The sequence below is a fragment of the Mus caroli genome, unplaced genomic scaffold (assembly GCF_978045245.1).
Source record: "Mus caroli unplaced genomic scaffold, Mus_caroli_1 scaffold_19, whole genome shotgun sequence".
Lineage (NCBI taxonomy): Eukaryota > Metazoa > Chordata > Mammalia > Rodentia > Muridae > Mus > Mus caroli.
Genome location: NW_028227274.1, coordinates 33449177 through 33469332, shown reverse-complemented (window position 1 = coordinate 33469332; position 20156 = coordinate 33449177). Strand labels below are relative to the sequence as shown.

Genomic DNA, 20156 nt, shown 5'->3' with positions numbered 1-20156 from the left:
ACAGCCAGGCAGAACTGTGGCTCAGGCCCCAGCTGGCCTCCTTGATGGCTTCCTCCATGGTCCCACCCTTCACCTGATGTCACCCCTTTCCCCACTCCTCCTTCCTAAACCCCTCAGGGAAGTTCTAAGAGCAACAACAGGTACTCCAGAGAATTTCAAGGCCTGGCCTCAGCTTCTGAGACACAGCCACAGTAGCAGTTCAGGCCCTGGGAAACATCATAGCCTTGCAGCTGCTCTGAGATCTTCAGAATAGAGATCCCAGCACACCTCACAGAGATGTCCTAGCCCTGACTCTCCTTCCCCTCTGCCACACCAGGCCTCTCCTCCTCCTTAGTCCCTTGGACCCCTGACCCCCCACCCCCACCCCCACCCCAAAGAATCTAGCGTTATCACTGAGGTCAGCCCTGGCTGTAGGCAGGAAGACTTTGCTGCCCAAGACAGGTACAAGGACAAAGCAGGTCCCCAGAGCCAAGGCTCCAAGATGGAGTGCAGTATAAGAAAGGGAAGGAGAAGACAATGGCTCCCGGGGAACCTGCCAGTATGACTGTGCCCCTAGGAGCCAGGGGATATGCCTTGCTACATTTGAAAGGAGCAGGGAGACAGGCCTGAGCCCTTGTGAACACGAGGGTGCCCTGTTTCCTCCCCCCACCCAGGGCAACTCGGTTTCAAACGTGAAATTGGTACCCAGAGCCCATCTTTGCCCCCCTGGGACAGCCCCAGTCAAGGCTCCTTAACCTGCTTCCCTGAACCCCTTTGTCACATGCAAGGGAGAGGGATATCCCCAGCTGGGACTGCAGTCCTTGGAGCTGTGCTGGAGAAGGGCAGGGGGGAGGGGGCCGGGCAGAGCCCAGAGGCCATTCTGAGGGTGGGAAACGGGGTGGGAGGTGGGGCAGGCCTCTTGGGGTTTCTGACGACACCTGAATGGAGTGAAAAGGAAAGAACTTAGGAATGGGACTCACGTCTACCATTTGTGCTGTTTGTTTCTTTTTATTTTGATTTTTTTGCATTTCCGCTTAGCTTGGATAATGAAACTACACTGGTCAGTTTCATTCCAGTTTCTATAAAACTCAGTTTCCCTCCTGGTTTTCTTACACTTGTTGCTGTGTATTGGTTCAGAGCCCCTCCAGGGGGTGTTGGAAAGCAGGCAGGCACACTCTGTAACCCTCTTGTTTTTCTGGAAGTCAGTGCCAAAAGAAAGTGTCACTGATACTGAATTTTGTTTTTGTTTTTTGTTTTTTGTTTTTTTTTTTTAAAGAAAACTTAAGGGGACTTGAAAATGGGGGTCCAAACCAAGGTGACTGTCTCCTGTCTGGGCCTCCTCTTGCCGTTTTCTCCTCTTCTCTCCGTGTGTTTGTTGAGCACGGTTGGTGCGTGACTCTTGGGGACTGGTTCAGGGGATGATGACAGAACAAGACTCTTTCCAGCCCTGTGCATACACCAGTGGCATGCCGCCCTCTCCCATCCGCTCATCTCCTCCATCCCCAGCTTCCCCCACCCCATCCCACCCCATCTGCCTGCTCATCTTCACTTCATCTCCACCTGCCCTGTGAGCTCCGAGACCCTGGCTCCCTCCAGTGCCTGGGCCACAGCCTCATCCTTCATCCTTCCTTCTCCAGGTGAGGGCAGCACACATGGCATTATCCCCAGGCTACCAAAAGGAGAAACTGAGGCCCGGGAGGTGGGTGGGGAACAGGGACAGCAGAGGTCCTGACCTCTCTGCCACCCCAGATGTAGCCCATGGGCTCTCTTCTCTGCCCTTCTCTCACCCTGTTCTTCTCCAGCCCCAGGTTCAGACCTTCTCAGAGTCAGAGGTGACGCCTACAGGAAGGTCTAGGAAGGCTGCAGCCTGCTGCCCCTTCCGACCCAGCCCCAATTCCCCCGAAAATCTAAGAGTCATCCTGTTTGAATGGGAGCCACAGCCACCAGCCAGCCACCCACACCCAATGCAGACTCCTTTCATGTTGATAAAAGGAGACATCTGGCTCCTTCTACGCTGGTCTGGCTCCAAGGCAGAAAGGCCAAAGGCCCTGCTTACACTTAGAACCTTCTCTGAGGAAGCCTGAGTCTCCACACACAGGACTGTAGAGAGGACTAGGAGTATCCAAGAGCCCCTAAAGGAACTAATACCCCAAAGCATAGCACTGGCTATCAGTCCTCCCACCCGCCCTCACCTGACAACCCTATCCCCCAAGACCTTTTCTTTATCCATTGAGAAGGAGCACCCCTCTCTCAGACAGGTGCAAGGCTAACACCAGAACACTGCACAGATCCCATGGCACCACCTAGAACTGTGCAGGACAGTAGCCCTGAGCAGGCAGTCAGACTAGTTTAGGTTGAGTGTGAGGCAGGGACACAGGGGTCTATTTATAGTTGTCACTGTTCTTCAAGACTCATGGGATGACAGTGACAGCCCTTAATCCCTTCTTGCCCCTTCACTCGACTGTTCTCTCTTAAACACACACACACACACACACACACACACACACACACTTATATACATGGTTTCCCTGCCTCTAAGAGCCTAGCTAGTGGCAGACAATGGACACAGTCAAGCCTGTTCCTTTCCTGTTACTTTGTGGAACCCAAGAGTCATTTCAACTTCTGGGTCTTTATCCTCTACTCCCAAAGGTGCTTCTGTTTGAAAAAAAGAATCACTTCACTCACTTCTAATCCCCCACATCAGGGCCCAGGAGCAAAGGAAGAAGAGCTGAGCCTGGCTGGAGTCAGTTGGGAAGCCTTGGCTACTTCCTCCATCTTCCTGGGCTAACGTGACTAGGGACAAGGGTCAGGGATCAGAGATAGTAATGAGGGGCTCATCCCCTAAGCCACACTATTCAATTGAGTGAGCATGGATTGCTATTGCCCATGCTCAATAGTTGTACTTCCCAGCCAGACCTGCAAATGCGTGTGCACCTGTGCTCCACCACCACGGTGTCCAGCTCCCTCATTCCCAAACCCAGGGATACCACAGGCCCAGAGAAACACCAGTGAGAAGCCCACAAGCCACTACCCTTCGTATTCCTCTAGATTAGAGGCCACAAGGTTTTCGTGATTATCAATCATAGCCAATGGCTAACGCCTAACTATAAGGCCAAGGGCTCTCTTGTTATGCTCAGTAGAAGGCTAAGGCAGAGACTTCTCACCTCCTAAGGAATTCCAGGTTGGCTAATGTTTCACAGTAACCTGGTACCAAGAGGCTTCCCTAGCTCCTAAGGAACCGCAGGCCAGGGCAACAGATCCTGAAGACATTCATGCCTAAGGGTCAGCTCAGCCCTGTCTGTGAGCTTCTCTCTAGGTGACTAGCTTTCCTAGGGTTCAGAAGAAAGCACAGGACTGGGCATGTCTCCTAGAAATCTACGAAACTGGGACTTGCTTAAGGGGAGAGGTGGCAGCCAGAGACCAGAAGGAAGTGTACCTTGAGGGTATGACAGGGTCAGGGAGAAGGGGGTGGGTGGTGCCTGGGAGCAGCAAGGGAGTCAAGATTTGAGGAGATCCAGGTCGGAGCCAGGACAAAGCCTGGCCACAGTGGAAGAACAGGTCCCAGGGCAGGCAGGCCAAGGCTGGCTTCCAGCCAGCTCCTGTACACAACAGGGTCCCCGGTTAGGCTGCTCTAAGTTTTCCCGAACCAGGTGTCAGAGGAAGGCAGCTGTGGGACGCTAGCAACTCCACCTCTCCTCCAGCTCTCCAGTCCCCCCACTTAGTTTTCCTCACACCTACTGCCTTAGGGCAGGCAACCTTCTCCAAAGTATACCCTCTAAGAAGTGCCTTCTGTTTCCAGACAGCCAGAGCTATAGCACGAGACCCTGTCTCAAAATACACAAACAAGACTTCCTAGGCCAAATAAGTTTGTCTAGTTCAGTTACTATCTCCTCTGCTAATGGAGACTGCCACTCTACAGGAGCCCTGGGGGATGGATTTCCCAAACACACTGGACCACAGATCCCTCTCTGAGAGAGCAGATCAAATACCTCCCAGGTCCCTTTGGTCCTGAGCACACAGTGTGAGAACAGCCTAGCAGAATTCTACTTTGAGTGTTCTGGGAGCTGTTCCATAGAGAAGGAAACTTGCCCAGAGTCCTGGAGAGAATCCTTCCATGGAGCCTGGAGGAGTGACACCAGGAACTTGTATCCCATAATAAGTCTGCCTGCCTGGCACCTGGAAGCTACAGTTCTGGCTTCCCGAGGGGCACCAGGCAGGTAAGAAGAAAAGCTCCCCCCCCCCAACCAATAGGACAGTTAGTCTTAATAACCCCCCCACCTTCCCCACCCAACTTCCCTAACTCATCCTCCTCCCCGCCCCACCCCGCCTGCCCCATCCCCCACAGAGCCACATGGATTAAAGCGTCTGTAAGGAGATGACAGAGCCCTCCGCCCAGTCCCCCTGGCTCCAGCCCCTTCGGCTACAGTGTGACCCCCGAGCGCCTGACCTGGTTCCTCACTCATCCTGCGCACTTTGACTTCTAGCCTTAGCCTCGTGGGTGATGCCAGTTTGTTCTGTGATTTTTCCCCTTTTCCTTCTCCAGATGTCCAAACGGATTCTTCGGACAGAGATGTTTGGAGAAACTGCCTTTGCGATTGTACATGCCAGATCCTAAGCAAAGTATGTTTGAAGATACAAACACAAGTCCCTGCTCCTTAGAAAGCTTCCGGGTGCAGTCCCCCAATGTAGGGCTTAGGGCCAGGGGTGTTGGTTGTTTTGATCTTTGGCTGTTATGTTTCGTTTCTCTTTCCTTTTTTTGTACTTTGGTTTGTTAGTTCTTTTGTTTTGTTTTTGTTTTGCTTTGTTTTTTCATTTTTTTTCTTTCATTTTTTTGGCCTAATCCTTGGGTTTAGAGTTCAGGGCTACAGGTAAGGGGCAGAGCGGCAGGGCCAGTACAAATGGTAACCGTGGTGAGGAACCTAGCTGGCGCTGGCAGGAGCCTGCGCCGGGGTGTTGCAATGCCTGTGTCTTGCTATCCTGGCTCTCTCTTTCTGGTTTTCTTTCTTTTGGTAGGTGTCCTGTGGGATACACCGGGGACAGGTGTCAGCAGTTCGCAATGGTCAACTTCTCCAGTATGTTTCTTTCTTCTATTTCTCTTCTTCCCTGGTGACTGGCAGTCTCCTCAAGTGGGAGGGATGGGGGTCTTACTTAACAAGTCTTGGAGGGAACAGGGGTGTCCTGAGCTCCTCTCAGTCCTCGGTGCTTCCCAGTAGCCTCTGCAGAGGAGACGACACACCCCTGTCTCCCCCACCCACCTTCATAAGTCACCTGTATTGCCTGGGAATAGCGATGTGGAATTCTCTGCAGCAGCAGGGCCATGTCCAGGCCTCTTCCCCTCTACTGGAATCAGGCAGCCTGCCAAATGTAGGAAGAGGCATTTGCAGAGCCCTCTCCCGCCTCTGAAGGTGTCAGGATGCTGCTGAGCCAGGCAGTGAGTGTGTGCATGTTTTGTGGGAATGTTTGAGAGCAGGGAAGGGGTCTCAAAAGTCTGCCTTCTGGTCTGGCCAGAATCGTTTGTGTTGGTGTTCTAGGACCAAGGCAGGGGAGAGATTGAGAAAGAGCAGGTCCCAGGGCAGTGGCTTCCATGAATGTTTCCAGAGACGCGTACTGCTACAGGATGAGGTGGTCCAAGGGCAGCGGCAGATGCTAACAGACTCAAGCGGAAACTGATGACCCTTCCCAAGACTCCTCTAGTCTAAACACTATCCAGGACTCCATCTCCTTTCTTTCTTCCACTCTGAGCGAGGGAATGAGCCTTTGCAGCCCAAAGATTTGGCCAACCAGTGGGTTGTTGTAATTAGGGCCTGGAAGCAGTTCCTTCAAGCACCACCAGGTGGGGCTGGAACAGAGCAATACGCCTCTGGATAGTCACAGACTTGGTTTGGGGCCTGGTGGTGTGTTGGCCTTCAAGACCAGAACCATGTCACCTATCCCATCCTGCAGAGCAGACTAGCCCCTGCTCCTTTTAGGGAAGACATCTGAGTCCTTGAGTACTAACGAGCCATAGATCTTAGTTGGTACTCGGATGTTGGGAAGGAAAACTCCATGAATATACCCAAGATGAAACCCAGGGGCCATTAGATGGCACATCCAGAAACACGGTTTCAGAGTTTGGGCCTTAGGGTGGAAAAATGAATCCTCAAACTGTCCTCAGACCACAGAACAGAGCCCAGGAACATATCCACTGCCCTTTGGAGCATTTGGGCCCCAGCTGATGAGGGCTGATAAAAAAGGTAACTCTGTCCACAGTGTGAGAGGCAGTACTCTCTCCAGACCCCTCCATTCCCAATCACGGGCTATGGAGGAAGACAGGATAAAGACAGAAGAAGTGAGCCAGCCATGTAGCCCTAAAGAACTAGTTCCAGCCTATGTGGAGAACTCTGGGGCAGGGGGAGCCTAGGGAGAGGACAGAGCAGTCGGGCAAGGGTAGACGAGGTAAGAGAGGCAGTGGGTGGGGTCCTGGTCCTTTCCACCCTGGGCCAAAAGCCTCCACAGCCTAGGAAATTGTTCCGGACAGTCAGCCTTAGGTCAGAGCCACAGAACCTCCAGAATGTGGACTACTATGCAAAGCCCCTTGGCCAGCCAGAGCACATCAGCCTCAGCCTGTGTCTGCCAGGAGCCCAAAAGAAAGCCTGCAGATGGAGCTCCCAGCCTTCTTGCCTGTGTCATCAGTACCATGCAGGTGCCTTTATGTGGAGAATTCCTGTTCCTCAAGTGTGCTCAGCAAGGGCCCGTATGATGTTCCAGAACATAATGAGTACAAAGATGTCACCCTGTGCCCCCTGAAGCGCTCAGCTGCCCGTTCAAAAATACCAGGTGCCTAGATCCCTAGTCCCGGGCACTATGTAAGTGCTCTGGATTGGTTCTCTCGTCTGTAGGATGAGGATAGAGGCAGCTATACCTAGAAGGCAGCAGTGAGGATGAAATGAAGTGATGCAGGAAAGAGGCTCATCTGGGAGCCTGCCTTCATCACTAGAGGGCAACTTAGTATCTCTCCCTGCTATAAAAGGCAAGGAGGGGCAGGAAGATCAGTATTAGTCCTTGGAGGATGTCCCCCCAGCATTGCTGAGCAAAGCATCTGACCCTGCCACCTACCCAGACCACCTCGAGACCAGGCAATCTTTCAGAGACTAAGAAAACAGCCTTTGACCCCAATAGCACTTTGAAGTTTCTCCTGCTACAGGCCCTGCCCTCCTGAAAGAGAAAGCTGGCCCATCTGTATCCCACATGTGTCTGACTGCACACACACACACACACACACTCACTCACACACAGGCACACACATACTCACACATGCTCACATCTGCACATATATCACTGCCTCCTCATCCGGGCACTTTATGACTGCAATTGGTTATGTCCAAGACAATAAATTTGCATAAATTTCCTAAAGCCTGGCCCTGCTGAAAATCCAACATCCAATTAATTTACTGGTCAATATGAACATCTCTGGCCTGACACTCAGTGGGTCCACCCCATCTTGGCTGAGCGCCATGCAAGAAGAATAGCCAGACAAGCCTGAGCAGGATCACCCATAGCTTAGCTCCACGGTTCCCCTCCAGTCTCCATTCTTCCTCCCCGATTTCCTGATCACCTTGAGAAAGTATCCTGGCACCATGGAGAGACTTTAACAACTTTTTCTGAAAGTAAGCTGAAGACCAGCACTTAGAACCCGAGAAGCTGGTCTGCTGTCTGTCAAGTGAGCCTGGCTGGACATCAAAAACATACTCCTGAGTGCTTCAAAGTCCTAGGCTCCAGAATGCACTGTTCAGGAACTTCTCTGAACCCCTTTGACCCTTTGAGCCAGAGAGGACCCTGAGCTGCACTTAGGGCTTCAAACAATCAGAGCCAGACTGCAAAGAAGCCAAATCATCAACATCACCCCAACTTCAGAGTGAAGGGATTGCAGAGGGCTTGGTTTAAGTGCTGGGATGAGCACAGCCTTGATGGCTTATGCACAGAACCAGTGGGTTCTCCAGGATCTTCCTCAAGTTTCTTGGGGTCAGGGCCTTGTTGGTCCCGGACTTAGAGCCGCCCACTCTCCTGCTCTTTCCAAATACAGATTCCTCTGAAATCTCTTTCAGAAAGCACAAAGAGATGGGCCCGATAACACTCCGGATGCCCTTCCTCCGGAGCAGACGAGAAGTCAGGTCCAATGCCACACCCTCGCCAGGTCTAAGGAGCTGACCTGGTTGATATGAAAGTCACCGAGGGAGTGTACCCAGGCAGGTGTGAACAGGAGTCCTGGCACACACGTGTGCTGAACCTCCTGTTGGCCAGGCCTGCTCACAGCTGCCTCTGTGTACAGGTGCTTTGGAGAGAACAGATGCCACGGATCACCCACATCCACATAGCAAGTTAGGAAAGAAACAGAGCCCTGGGTGTGTGGAACAGAACAGGCCGTGCCTTAAAAGGAAAGGCAAGCTCTTTAAAACACGGCTGAGGTTTCTGGGCTCCCACCCAGACCTTCTCCCATTGGCCTGAATTGTTCTGAAATGCAGCCAGGTTCTCAGACCTCCCAGGTTCCTGTGGCAAGGCCTGATCCCCCACCACCACCATTGGCAGCTGAGGGACTGAGACCTAGATAGCTTGGGCATCTCTTGGAACCACAAACAACGGCAACGCCCTTTTATTTAACCTGTCAATGCTGTAAGCGCCCACCTTTCAAAGGCCTGAACTCACACATTCAGGTAACAATCTCACTTCCAACACTGTAACTTGTCCACCGTGTAAGAAGCATGCATGCAGCACAAATGAACCCACTCTTCCTACACTGAGTTGTAGGTGTTCTCCTAAGTGGTGAGATGGGTTTGGGTACCACAGCTAGGAGATATGCCAGGCCACCTCTGGGCTGTGGCATAAGGCAGTGACATGGGGTCAGCCTGGAGACATGACAGATTCATCCTGAACAGATGAAAATGACCCCCCCCCTCCCATGAATAAGCTAGGAGTTGGGGCAGACTGACTTCTAGAGGGCCTGGAGACAGAGGGTTGGAAGGAAAACCAGAAGGAGGGGTTCAGACTCCCCTCCCTGGATCCCACTTCATGCACCCTCTGCTCCTGGGGACACTGCCAACTGACTCTTGCACCTGTGCCTTCTCACCGGGTACTAACTCCATTGCTCATCTCTAAAGCTCCTTCCCTGCCTGCCAATTCTAACATGGCCTCTCTCTTGTGTCCTTGGGGCTCTCAGGTACTGGGGACCAGGGAGGGAGCTCAGGAGGCTGGGAGGGGCCACTACTAACGTGCTTTCACCTCGCAGGCTGGCTGCCCAGTGTTGGAAGAGTTCTGACCAACCTTTTTTTTTTTCTCTCTCTTTCTCTCTCCTGCCCTCCCCTTTTCTCATTCTCTCTCCCCCTGACCCTCTCACCCTCCTTTCTTCCTTTCTTCCTTCCTTCCTTCCTTCCGCACTACCAGAGCACCTTGGATTTGAATTAAAGGGTACGGAACCTGATTATTCCTATGCGTCATCTGCACAGCCCCTCCCCACAGCCTCTGACCCCAGGACCGAGGTTTCCCTTCCCTCAAAGGGAAAGTTGATGATTCTGAACATTTCCCCTGGCTTCATCAAGATGCATTGACGATGTTGATTTTAGAGCAGGGTACCCTGCCGTTCAAACTGTGCCCTAGTGCTCAGTTAGTACCCTCCTTCAGAGGAGGAGCCTGTAGGGACTTGCCAATCAGTAACCAAGCCAGACATGGCTGCCCCAAGGGCCGGTGTCTGCAGAAGCCTGGTTTGGGGCGCTATGCAGAGAGGCATCCTCTTTCCTTCCTAAGTCCATTGCTTCACAATCTGCACTAGGCTGGAAGATGACACCTCTCCATTTTCCCCATTTGCTTCTGTCCCTGCATTGTTTCTGTCTATCAGACTCTACCATCTGCTTGAGACTTTCACTCCTTCCATGATCTGTCCCTATGGTGGCATGTTGTATGCGTGTATCTGGGCTAAACCACCAAGGCTCTAATCTGTACCTACCCTTTCTCCTACCCGCAAGAAACTTACATGTGATTCGCTACCCCCCATGCCTCATTCCCACCAAAGACACAAAAACTGACCCTTTAGCCTGTCTACCTGTCTGGAAGGAACTTTGAAGATTAGCATTTTAAGCTCTCTGACTTGATCCAAGGAGACTCCAAGTATCCAGATGTGTCTTAGCAATGGATGTGGAGGGCTCAGGATTGGTGGGAATGTTGTAGTAGTGGTGGTGTGGAACACCAGACTTGGTTCGGAGACTACGTATATGGAAAGACTTTTTCATGGCAGCCCTGGGGAGGTCCTAGCTCCCCTACCACCTAGTCTCTATCAGTTGCTCTCAATAGAAAGCAAAGCTCAGTCTGTGTGTGAGTGAGTGTCTGTCTGGGTCTCAGGCAATACTGAGTGGAGAGGAGGTGTAGGCTGGTTATGTGGTGTGGTACATGGGAATGATCTGCAGTTATGTGTGGATGGAGGATGGGATTATCTAGCTAGCAGGTGTCTCAGGGCAGGACTCAAGGCTACAGAAAGGGTGTGGAATGTCTTTGTGCTAAGCCCAGGACATTTGGGGTTGAAACTGCCAGCACAGGGAGGTGAGTATGGGCGTGTGTCTGCCTGAAGGGGATGCACTCACTTGTCTACCCAATAAACATCCACTCAACACAAGACCTTGCTACACTTAGCACCCCCCCCCCCCACCCTCCTGGAACTGCATTCAAGAGGAGACAGCAACAAACAGGAAACACTGTTGACATGCGACAGAGAAGGAAAGAAAGTGAGCTCCAGGCTTGGCTTGGCTCTGTGACTAATGATCAAGGAAAGGTTTGTTCTACATGGACCATCTGGTAGCCAGCCCCCAAAACAACTGGAGAAGAGTATGGAAGGCAGGGGACACAGCACATACATGCTTGCCTTATTCGGTGGTCAGAGATGCTGCAGCTGGCTCCAAGCCAGGATAAGACCCAAATGGAATGTGAAGCCTTAACGACACAGGGGCCTGGAAGGTAGAGGAAGCCATTGGCTTTTATACTTGCAATGAGAAGCCATATTGCATGTTTCTAAGCAGCAGATTAGAGTGAGCTGCATTGTTGCTAGTTATCTGTGGGGGGTGGGGGGGAGTCAGAGTTCGTAGAAGCAGAACAGAAAGGCCTGTCAGAGGGTGGCCATCTCTAGCTGAGGGAGCCCCCTCCTGGACTACATGGGCAGCAGTGAAAATGCTCGCTGTAGTCAGATCCACTACTCCCTTGGAAAGCAGAACTGAGATGCCTTTTGGATGGACAGTGGGGGGTGAGGAAAGAGGGAGTAACAGGAGAGAATGATATGGGCAAGCAGGTGTGGAGAGATCTAAGCTAGTCTGGCTAGCTGGTAGTTTGGCTGGCCATGGCTTATGGGTATTCACCAGAAAGCAGGGAGAAATCAGGGCAAGAGACGGAAATGAAGCATGCATATGGATAGTCTGTATATAGTCTGTATATAGACAGAAAGTCTGTCTAGACAATACATGCAGGAGTGTCTGTGTGGAAAGCATGTCTGACCCTGGAAGCCATAGCTTTGGGTATATGAACATCCAGAGGGTTCGTAGTTCTGAGGTTGCTAACATACATAGGAGGTGGCCTAAATCTGAGGGATTGGGGACATTTCTCAGAGCTCTGCCAATCACGCTGCCAATCATGGAGAGTCTGCCTCTACTTATCACTGAGCTGAGAGCAGGGGAGGTGGCAGTGCCAGCCAGCAGCTGGGCGGGGGGGGGGGGGGGGAGAGGTGTACCGTAGCCAAGCTGTCACCTTTTCCTTGTCTTCCTCCTGGCTTTCTGTTTTAGAGGGTCAGAGATAGCAGGCACAGAGGATAGACAGGACAGCTTGGCCCAGCCTCTCCCAGCTTGTAATAAAGATGGGGCCTGTTCCTTGTGCACAGGGACATTCCTAAATGCCAGGCTGTGCCATCACTGGTAGGCTTCTCACCAGCAGACAAGGTGCAGAGAGCCAAGGCACTACCCTGACCGGGCTGTGGGAATGGAGAAAGGCTCTTCTCACACCCTGCTGTAGCCCCAGTTTGCTGTGTCCCTGCTCCTGGCCTAGCTAGCATCCCTCCTAAATCTGGGTCTGACACATGGTCATCAGCCCTTTTGGGGGAAGCTGGGATGCCTGAGAAAGGCCTTTGCCCTAGGTCTCTGTTCATCGCCATGAAGAACAACTCTCTGCATGGCCACCATGGAGCAGGGCAGGGGTACTGGTCAAGGTGTTGCCTCCCCTCTACTGTGGCCTTGGAACTTCACCCCCTGCTACATCCCCTCCCTTCCCCTCCATTTTCCACTCATGTGCATTGGGCAGGTGTAGGTTTTAGGGGAGGTGGTAGTGGAAGTCTGAAGGGAGGCAAAGCAGTCTGCGAGCAGACAAGGGGAAGGGATGGAAGGAGGCAGACAGATCCTGTGCTGAAGGAGCCCAAAGCTGGGGAATAGGGAGGTTGTGTACAAGCATCTCCATGGGCTCTGTTCCTGCTCTGCCCCTACAGAGGCTGAGGAGCTGTACCAGAAGAGAGTGCTGACAATTACTGGCATCTGTGTGGCCCTGCTGGTCGTGGGCATCGTCTGTGTGGTCGCCTACTGCAAGACCAAGTGAGTGTTCCATGCTCAAGCCAAGAACAAGCCAAGCCAGTGGGGGGATGGCCTCCAACGTTTCTGTTGGAACATAATTCCTCCCTGAGCCCACCATGTCCAGCATGAGTGACTATAGCTTCCTGTCCCCAACAGTCTCTGGGCCTCTACAGCTGTAGCACCAAGGGACAGACACAGGAAAAGTCTTGGTTCAAACCCAACTCTATCATCACCCCCGTAGGACCTTGGGCAAATTGAGGAGCTTCTCCAAGTCCTATGATGATGATCCCAGTGTGAGCCTCGAAGGGCACCACAGTGGCCTCACTGGGGCTCCCAGCTTCCCTTTGCAGGCTCCTGGAGTAGATGGGGCAGGAGGTGCTGGTGGAGGAGAGGCCCTGGGCCACGCTGGGAAGAAGATGCAGGGAGGGCTGCATTCTCAGGACAAACGAGTGCCTCAATGGCACTGTGCACACCCACACTGGAAGTACTGCAAAGGATCACAGAGGAGAAGAGGCTAGGCCATCTCAGGGCAGTTAGGGGCAGAACTGGGAAGGTTGTGAAGAAGAGGGCAAACTCAAAGACAAGCCAGACTGCTCAGAGCAGAAAGCCAGAGTCCAGAAGCTTGGGCAGAAGCTAAAGACCTGAGATTCAGAAGCTGCCATAAAACCTTGATGCCAAGCTGCAGATAGTATGGGACCAATGAAGGCGGTCGAGTGGGAGGGCGAGACATTTGCTCAGATCTAGGAAGTAGGCCTAGGCAGAGCCACCATTTCAGAGACTGAGTCTCTGGGTCTGGATTCCTGCTGCCCTACAGATGGGATCTGAGGTCCTGCTGACCTCATTTTGGATGGGATCAGAACCAGAAAGGCTGGGAAGTAAGGAGAGGGTGGGGACCGGGCCCAAGAAACTTGAGTCCATGAACTGAGGAAAGAAGCCACCTGTTCTGGCACTTACTCATTACTGAAGGCGACAAGTCTTCATCAGGCCCACCTATGGCCAGAACGTGACTAGGCACATGACCAGCACCCCAAGCAAGTGCTGCCAAAATGCATTTTTGGTTTGGGGCTTTTTGTTGTTTGGTTTGTTTTGATGAAGAGTCTTAATATCCCTGACTATCCTGGAGTCCACAGAGTCCTCCCTACCTCTACTACAAGGGGCCACCAAGATACATTTCTTAAGCACCTCTCCTCAACTGGAAGGCAGAAAGGCAGCATTCAGGCTCAGTCCTAAGGAGAAAAAGATCTGAAAAGGCGGAGTGCAGGGTGGAACACTGCAGGGTCAGAAACAAGCTGTCCCAGGAGGCAGCAAGCTGGGTGGAGGGAGGCAGCAAGAAACAAGCCTGGGGAGAAAAAGTGGGACACTGAAGGCCAGGGACGACTCTGAGTCATAGGAGTAATATAATTACAGTTGTATATGGTAAAATGATTTACTGAGCATTTATTATGTGTCAGTATACAGAAGTCCCACAGTCCTGGCTCCTGAATCACAGCATCCTATTTTATTTACTTTGGAAAACTTTACTGAAAGTGTTTAGCTCATTTACTTGTGTATTTATTATCTGCCTCCTCTGTTGGCCCCCAGGCTGCATGAGGCATGGCCCATGTTTACCTCATCTGATCCAAAGAAGTGTCTGGAACACAGTTAAGAAAAAAAAAAAAAAAACAATAAGCACTAAACGAGTGAGGGAAGGAGGGGCTAGCACAGTGTGGATCGTTACAGGCTTTTGATGGTCAGGGGTCCCATGCTACAGATGGAGGAAGTAAAACATCTTCATGCACTTCCAGAATTTGCCCAAGGCCACACAGTACAGAGCAATGGGATTCCATGCGCTGCCCAGCCTCCCTAGAAAGATAGCCAGGGAATTCTATCCTTGACGGTAGCCACGCAAGGCTCACCTGTCTTTCCCCTTTGCAGAAAACAGAGGAGGCAGATGCATCATCATCTCCGGCAGAACATGTGCCCAGCCCACCAGAACCGAAGCCTGGCCAACGGGCCCAGCCACCCTCGGCTGGACCCTGAGGAGATCCAGATGGCAGATGTGAGTGGTGTCCCCAAACCGGCCCCCTCTTAGCTCTGGCTGGATAGCCGCCCTCTCTGGCTGCAAGGACCGGGGAGGGTGGATGCCAGTAGAGCCCTGTGTGCCAGGCACTGCCTCCCTGGGGATCTGGCTTCACGCTGCCCATTTCCACAAGGAAGAATTGGGTAGGGGTGTTGGTTGCCTGGAGCTATCTGTGACCTACTGATCACATCCAGTGGGTGATCCCTTAACTAGAGCTCCATGGCTACCACTTGCCCTCCCTATCAGGAAGGAGAGCCTATCTAGTCTCCATTACTAACTCCTCCCAACTTTCTGTCTCTCCTAGTACATCTCCAAAAACGTGCCAGCTACAGACCATGTGATCCGGAGGGAAGCTGAGACCACGTTCTCTGGGAGCCACTCCTGTTCACCTTCTCACCACTGCTCCACAGCCACGCCCACCTCCAGCCACAGGTGAGCGGCACCCTGGCCCATCAAACCCTGCTAATGCCTGTACATCATTGGTCAATCAGCCACAGCTAACTGAGCTCTTCTCTTGTGTTTGCATACTGACCACAGTCCACCGGACTCTCCAGGACTGGGGCAACCTGTCCATGCAAGCAAAATAGTTCCTACAGCTGGAAAAATAACAGGGCTTGTCCCTCCTTCCATGGACAGACCCATGTAATAGTCAGAGCCCTTGCATATTGGCCGGTGAGGCTCAGATCCTAAGAAGTGGCTAAAGAACATGGGGACAGAAGTGTCCCAGCTGTGAGACCTTGGTGGTGGAGGTAGGGGGTGGGGGAGCCTCTACACATGGCGGCTCAGCAATCACAGGATCCCAGCCTGCCTTCTCCCATTATCAGGGTTGAGCATCTGTGGTGCTCTGCATCAATGCTGAGTGGAGAGAGAGAACAGTGAGCTAAGGGAATCACAGATCAGACAAAGAACCCAGGGCAGGGTGGCCATGGGGCCACACACCTACACAAGGGCAACCTACCTCTCCTGGCCTATCAACTCACTCCTGTCTGGTTTTCCCAGACATGAGAGCCACACGTGGAGCCTGGAACGTTCAGAGAGCCTGACCTCGGATTCCCAGTCAGGTATCATGCTATCATCAGTGGGCACCAGCAAGTGCAACAGCCCAGCATGTGTGGAGGCACGGGCACGGAGGGCAGCAGCCTACAGCCAGGAGGAGCGGCGCAGGGCTGCCATGCCACCCTACCATGACTCCATAGACTCGCTGCGTGACTCTCCACACAGTGAAAGGTCAGTGTCTACCCCTTCCCTGGACCCCACCTTGGCTAGAAAGCTGGCACTGCTAACTCAAACAAGGTCCCAGAAAAGTTAAATGGTTTCCTGGGATTAAAATTGCAGCTGGCTCAATAGATCCTGGCTGGAGTGAACACACAGTTTGTGGCATTAGGGAACATTAATAACCATACTGAAGCATCAGGGACAAACAGGGCTGTTGCACAGACCCAGGACCCAAGGTTGGCCTATTCACAGCATCACCTAAAGGCCCCCATATCACAACAGAAACAGAGAGACACTGAGACCACGTAGACTAGATGATAGGGGAAGGGTCATTTTCAAGGGCACTGACCCAAGCAGTAAGGACGTGAGCCAAGAATGATCTCAGGGCCTGCCAGCACCAGCAGCCAGGTCCTAGTGCCCAAGGCATTGCTAGAAACCCTCGAAGTTGATAAAGGAAGAACCAGGAAATTCTTGCCCCCACCCCCACCCCCACCTCGGGCTGGCAAGATGGCTGAGGTTTGCTTGCCCACTAAACCTGGTAACCTAAATGTAATTCCTAAAACCCACAGAGTAGAAGGAGAGAGCCAACTCCCACATGCTGGGCCCCTTTCTGCTCAGCTCTGCAGTGGCCCTTAGGCAAGCAAGATCTGTGAGAGGAAAGCAGAGGAAGGCACATCACAGGCAAAAGAGGCTCCAGGACAGCTAGGAGCAAAGTCTACCTCTTTCTGACTCAACCAACTCTATGCCAAGCCTGGGCTGATCAAGCATGCCAGAGATGGCTCTTCTGACTTAGTTTAGAGGAGTCACAATCTAGGGACAAAACACTGCCACCTTCAGCAGTGTCTAAAAGTATTAAGCATAGACACCACACTAGGGCAGAGAAACCTGGTCCAAATATAGACTCCAAGATTTTCCCTCTGAGTCCAGCTCCACTACCCAAGTGATCTGGAGCAGGTACTTCAAAATGTGTTCCTTCAGTGTGGATAGGGAAAACAATTCCTGCTACATGTGGGGCTAGAAAAGGCCCCAGGATAATGTACAGAGTCCTGCCTCACTCATACCTGTCTCTGTTGTCATCAGCACTAGACAGTGGGAAGACATAGGCAGGGAGATGGGGAAGGGACACTTCTAGGAGAAATACTTGAGCATGCCTAAGAGAAGCAGGATGGGCTGTGGAGCAGTGGAGCTCAACAGGCAGGCTGGGGACACGAAGATGGACCAAGAGCCCTTGGCTTCTGCTTGCTTGGGAGGTAGAGCTTGGGTAGATAAATAGAAAGGCCTTCCTTAGCAGAGCTGTTTTGGTTGGTTGGTTGGGTTGGGGGCAGGGTGTTTTGTTTTATTTGCCCTGGGAACTCCCTAGAGTGAAAGAAAGAGACTCCAAGATGGTGGTATGACCAGAGAGAACACCTGGCCCAGGCTGGAGAGTACTTCAGGAGACAGGGAGTGGGTAGGACTCGGTAGTTAGCCTGATCTGATCTGCGTGTGAGAAAGTGAGGTCGTGGGTCAGCTGACTCAGTAAGAAAGAAAAAAGGCTCTAAACCAGTTCCAGGGAGCAGCCATTCACCTGCCTGTACAGGCTGAAAGAAAGGAACGGAAGTGAGTGATTCGGGTTCTCAAGTGGAGGCTGGTGGCTCATGGGGGAGGGGGGACAAAAAGGGTCCTCAGAAGATATAGGAAGTAAGGGGAGAGGAGACAGTTGTTATCTTGGTATCTTTCAGCCCTGGCTTGAGGTGCCTACCCCGTGTCACTTCCCTTTGGTAGCCTTTGGATACAAGAAGGCATGTTCCCCTCACTCAAGCCAAGCCAGGGAATAAACTGTCACTGCAAGAGCAGTGAGCTCAAATCCAGGGAGTCTCTGAATGGTGGCTAGTGGTTCCAGGAATTAAGCATACTAGTCTCTGCCTAACCTGGATTCGAATCCCAAGGACAGGTACCCAGGATTCACACTGGGAGGTATTAGCAAGAAACAGGCCTTCAAGGACCTGGGGATCATCAGCTCTAAGCAGAGACACCTAGTGGTGGAGGAAGGAGTTAGTTGATTCAGAAAGAATGAAACAGACCGACCACATTTTGGTCATTCAGTCCTTGGCACTTAAAAGTCTGCGTCCCCTTTTTCCTATATGTAGTATAGCCCTCACCCACAGATGCTACAAAATAGATGAGACCACACATAAAACACTCCAAGCTGAGCGTGCCTCGGAGACTGTGAACGTCCCTACAGTACTCCCCTAGTACATTTCTGAAATTCTCCAGCATCATACTGGAGTAAACACTACATTCATCTGTGCTTAACAGATAAGAAAAGGCTGGGAGGTTCATGGAAACTAAACGTGGTCAGAGCCACGGCCCTCACTCTTATGGACACTCTTTCTGGTTGGAATCTCTGGTGAACTGCACCCTGACTCCCGACCCTCTGTCTCTCCCACAGGTACGTGTCAGCCCTGACCACGCCCGCGCGCCTCTCGCCCGTGGACTTCCACTACTCGCTGGCCACGCAGGTGCCGACTTTCGAGATCACGTCGCCCAACTCTGCGCATGCCGTGTCGCTGCCGCCCGCCGCGCCCATCAGCTACCGCCTGGCGGAGCAGCAGCCGCTCCTGCGGCACCCAGCGCCGCCCGGCCCGGGGCCGGGGCCCGGAGCCGACATGCAGCGCAGCTACGACAGCTACTACTACCCGGCAGCGGGGCCCGGGCCGCGACGCAGCGCCTGCGCGCTGGGAGGCAGCTTGGGCAGCCTGCCCGCCAGCCCCTTCCGCATCCCGGAGGACGACGAGTACGAGACCACGCAGGAGTGCGCGCCCCCGCCGCCGCCGCGGCCGCGCACGCGCGGCGCGTCCCGCAGGACGTCGGCGGGGCCGCGGCGCTGGCGGCGCTCCCGGCTCAACGGGTTGGCGGCGCAGCGCGCACGCGCGGCGCGGGACTCGCTGTCATTGAGCAGCGGTTCGGGCTGCGGCTCGGCGTCGGCCTCGGACGACGACGCGGACGACGCGGACGGGGCTCTGGCGGCCGAGAGCACGCCATTCCTCGGCCTGCGAGCGGCGCACGACGCGCTGCGCTCGGACTCGCCGCCGCTGTGCCCGGCGGCCGACAGCAGGACTTACTACTCCCTGGACAGCCACAGCACGCGCGCCAGCAGCAGACACAGCCGGGGGCCGCCCACGAGGGCCAAGCAGGACTCGGGGCCCCTCTAAGGCCCCCCGCCTCGCCCGCCCCACGTCTCCAAGGAGAGCGGAGACCACCGACTGGAGAGGGAAAAGGAGCGAACAAAGAAATAAAAATATTTTTATTTTCTATAAAAGGAAAAAAGTATAACAAAATGTTTTATTTTCATTTTAGCAAAAAAAAAATTGTCTTATAATACTAGCTAACGGCAAAGACGTTTTTATAGGGAAACTATTTATATGTAACATCCTGATTTACAGCTTCGGAAAAAAAAAAAGAAACAACAAAAAAAAAATAAGAGAGATGGGCCAATTTTTTGACTCTTTAATAGAAACCTATATTGTGGTGCCTTTTGCTGTACGCTAATCTGGGGCTCCTGGAGAACCGTCTGGGGTGCAGTGTGGGGGTGGGCGCTTGTAGGATCCCAAACTGGTGGGGGTGAGAAAGGGCAGGGAAAAAAGAGACTGTGAGGTTCTAATGGCTCTGAGGAAAGTGGACAATGAGGAAGAAAATGAAGATAAGATGTAATTGTATCTTCCCCAGTCCTGAGCAGAAAAGGCAGGGATGCTAGCCTTAGAGCTGGAATTGAGATTGGGTTATCTCCAACGGGTGACACAGGCCTCCCCGCTACAGCAACTAGAATGGGGAAGGGTCCTCCCCAGCCCTCACAGCTGCTAAGGGAAAGAGGACAGAGAAGGCTGTCTCCCCACCAGCCCCCTGCCGAGGGAGGGGGCAGCTCTACCAGGGGCCCAACCTTCAGGGCTCCTCCTCCCCCGGCGGCCTCCAGGACATCCTCTGTCCTCTGCAGCGCCTTCGTTTACAGGTCGTCTTTTCTATTTTACGCCTGCATGTCCTTTGCATTTCAGATTCTTTAGATTGAATGCATGGTCACGCTGGGACCCAGAAGAGCCACTCCGACAGTGTATTCGATTCCCCTTTTAGCAATAAAGTAACACCATGTCCTTCTCACAGCCCAGCTCCCAACCCACCTATGACTTCCATCTTCCAATCCTGCCCTCCCCAGCCAGCCCTCACAACTGGATCCAATGCTAATTTGTCAAAAAAAGGCAATTGTCTAAAAAGCAAACAAAAATCCCAAACAGAAACAAATGGGAACCCTGACATGTCCGAACACCTGACTGTTGACACTTGAACATTTTTATATTATAAATAAA

The 20156-nt window shown here is 52.7% G+C and overlaps 1 protein-coding gene across 3 annotated transcripts in view; it reads left to right on the top strand.

Annotated features, from left to right (window-relative positions):
• The window catches only part of Nrg2 (neuregulin 2), a 180718-nt gene extending 161644 nt beyond the window's left edge, over window positions 1-19074 (top strand). Inside the window, exons 5-12 of one of the 3 annotated variants that reach the window (XM_085833378.1) lie at window positions 4523-4603; window positions 4993-5051; window positions 9397-9420; window positions 12464-12566; window positions 14460-14583; window positions 14909-15036; window positions 15604-15831; window positions 18248-19074. In XM_085833378.1, coding sequence (XP_085689504.1) covers window positions 4523-4603; window positions 4993-5051; window positions 9397-9420; window positions 12464-12566; window positions 14460-14583; window positions 14909-15036; window positions 15604-15831; window positions 18248-19010 — 1510 coding nt within the window. In that variant the 3' untranslated portion in view covers window positions 19011-19074. The remainder of the gene's footprint in view (window positions 1-4522; window positions 4604-4992; window positions 5052-9396; window positions 9421-12463; window positions 12567-14459; window positions 14584-14908; window positions 15037-15603; window positions 15832-18247) is intronic. The other 2 variants (XM_021150353.3, XM_021150354.3) reach the window with 2 other exon arrangements.
• The last annotated feature ends 1082 nt before the right edge of the window (window positions 19075-20156 follow it).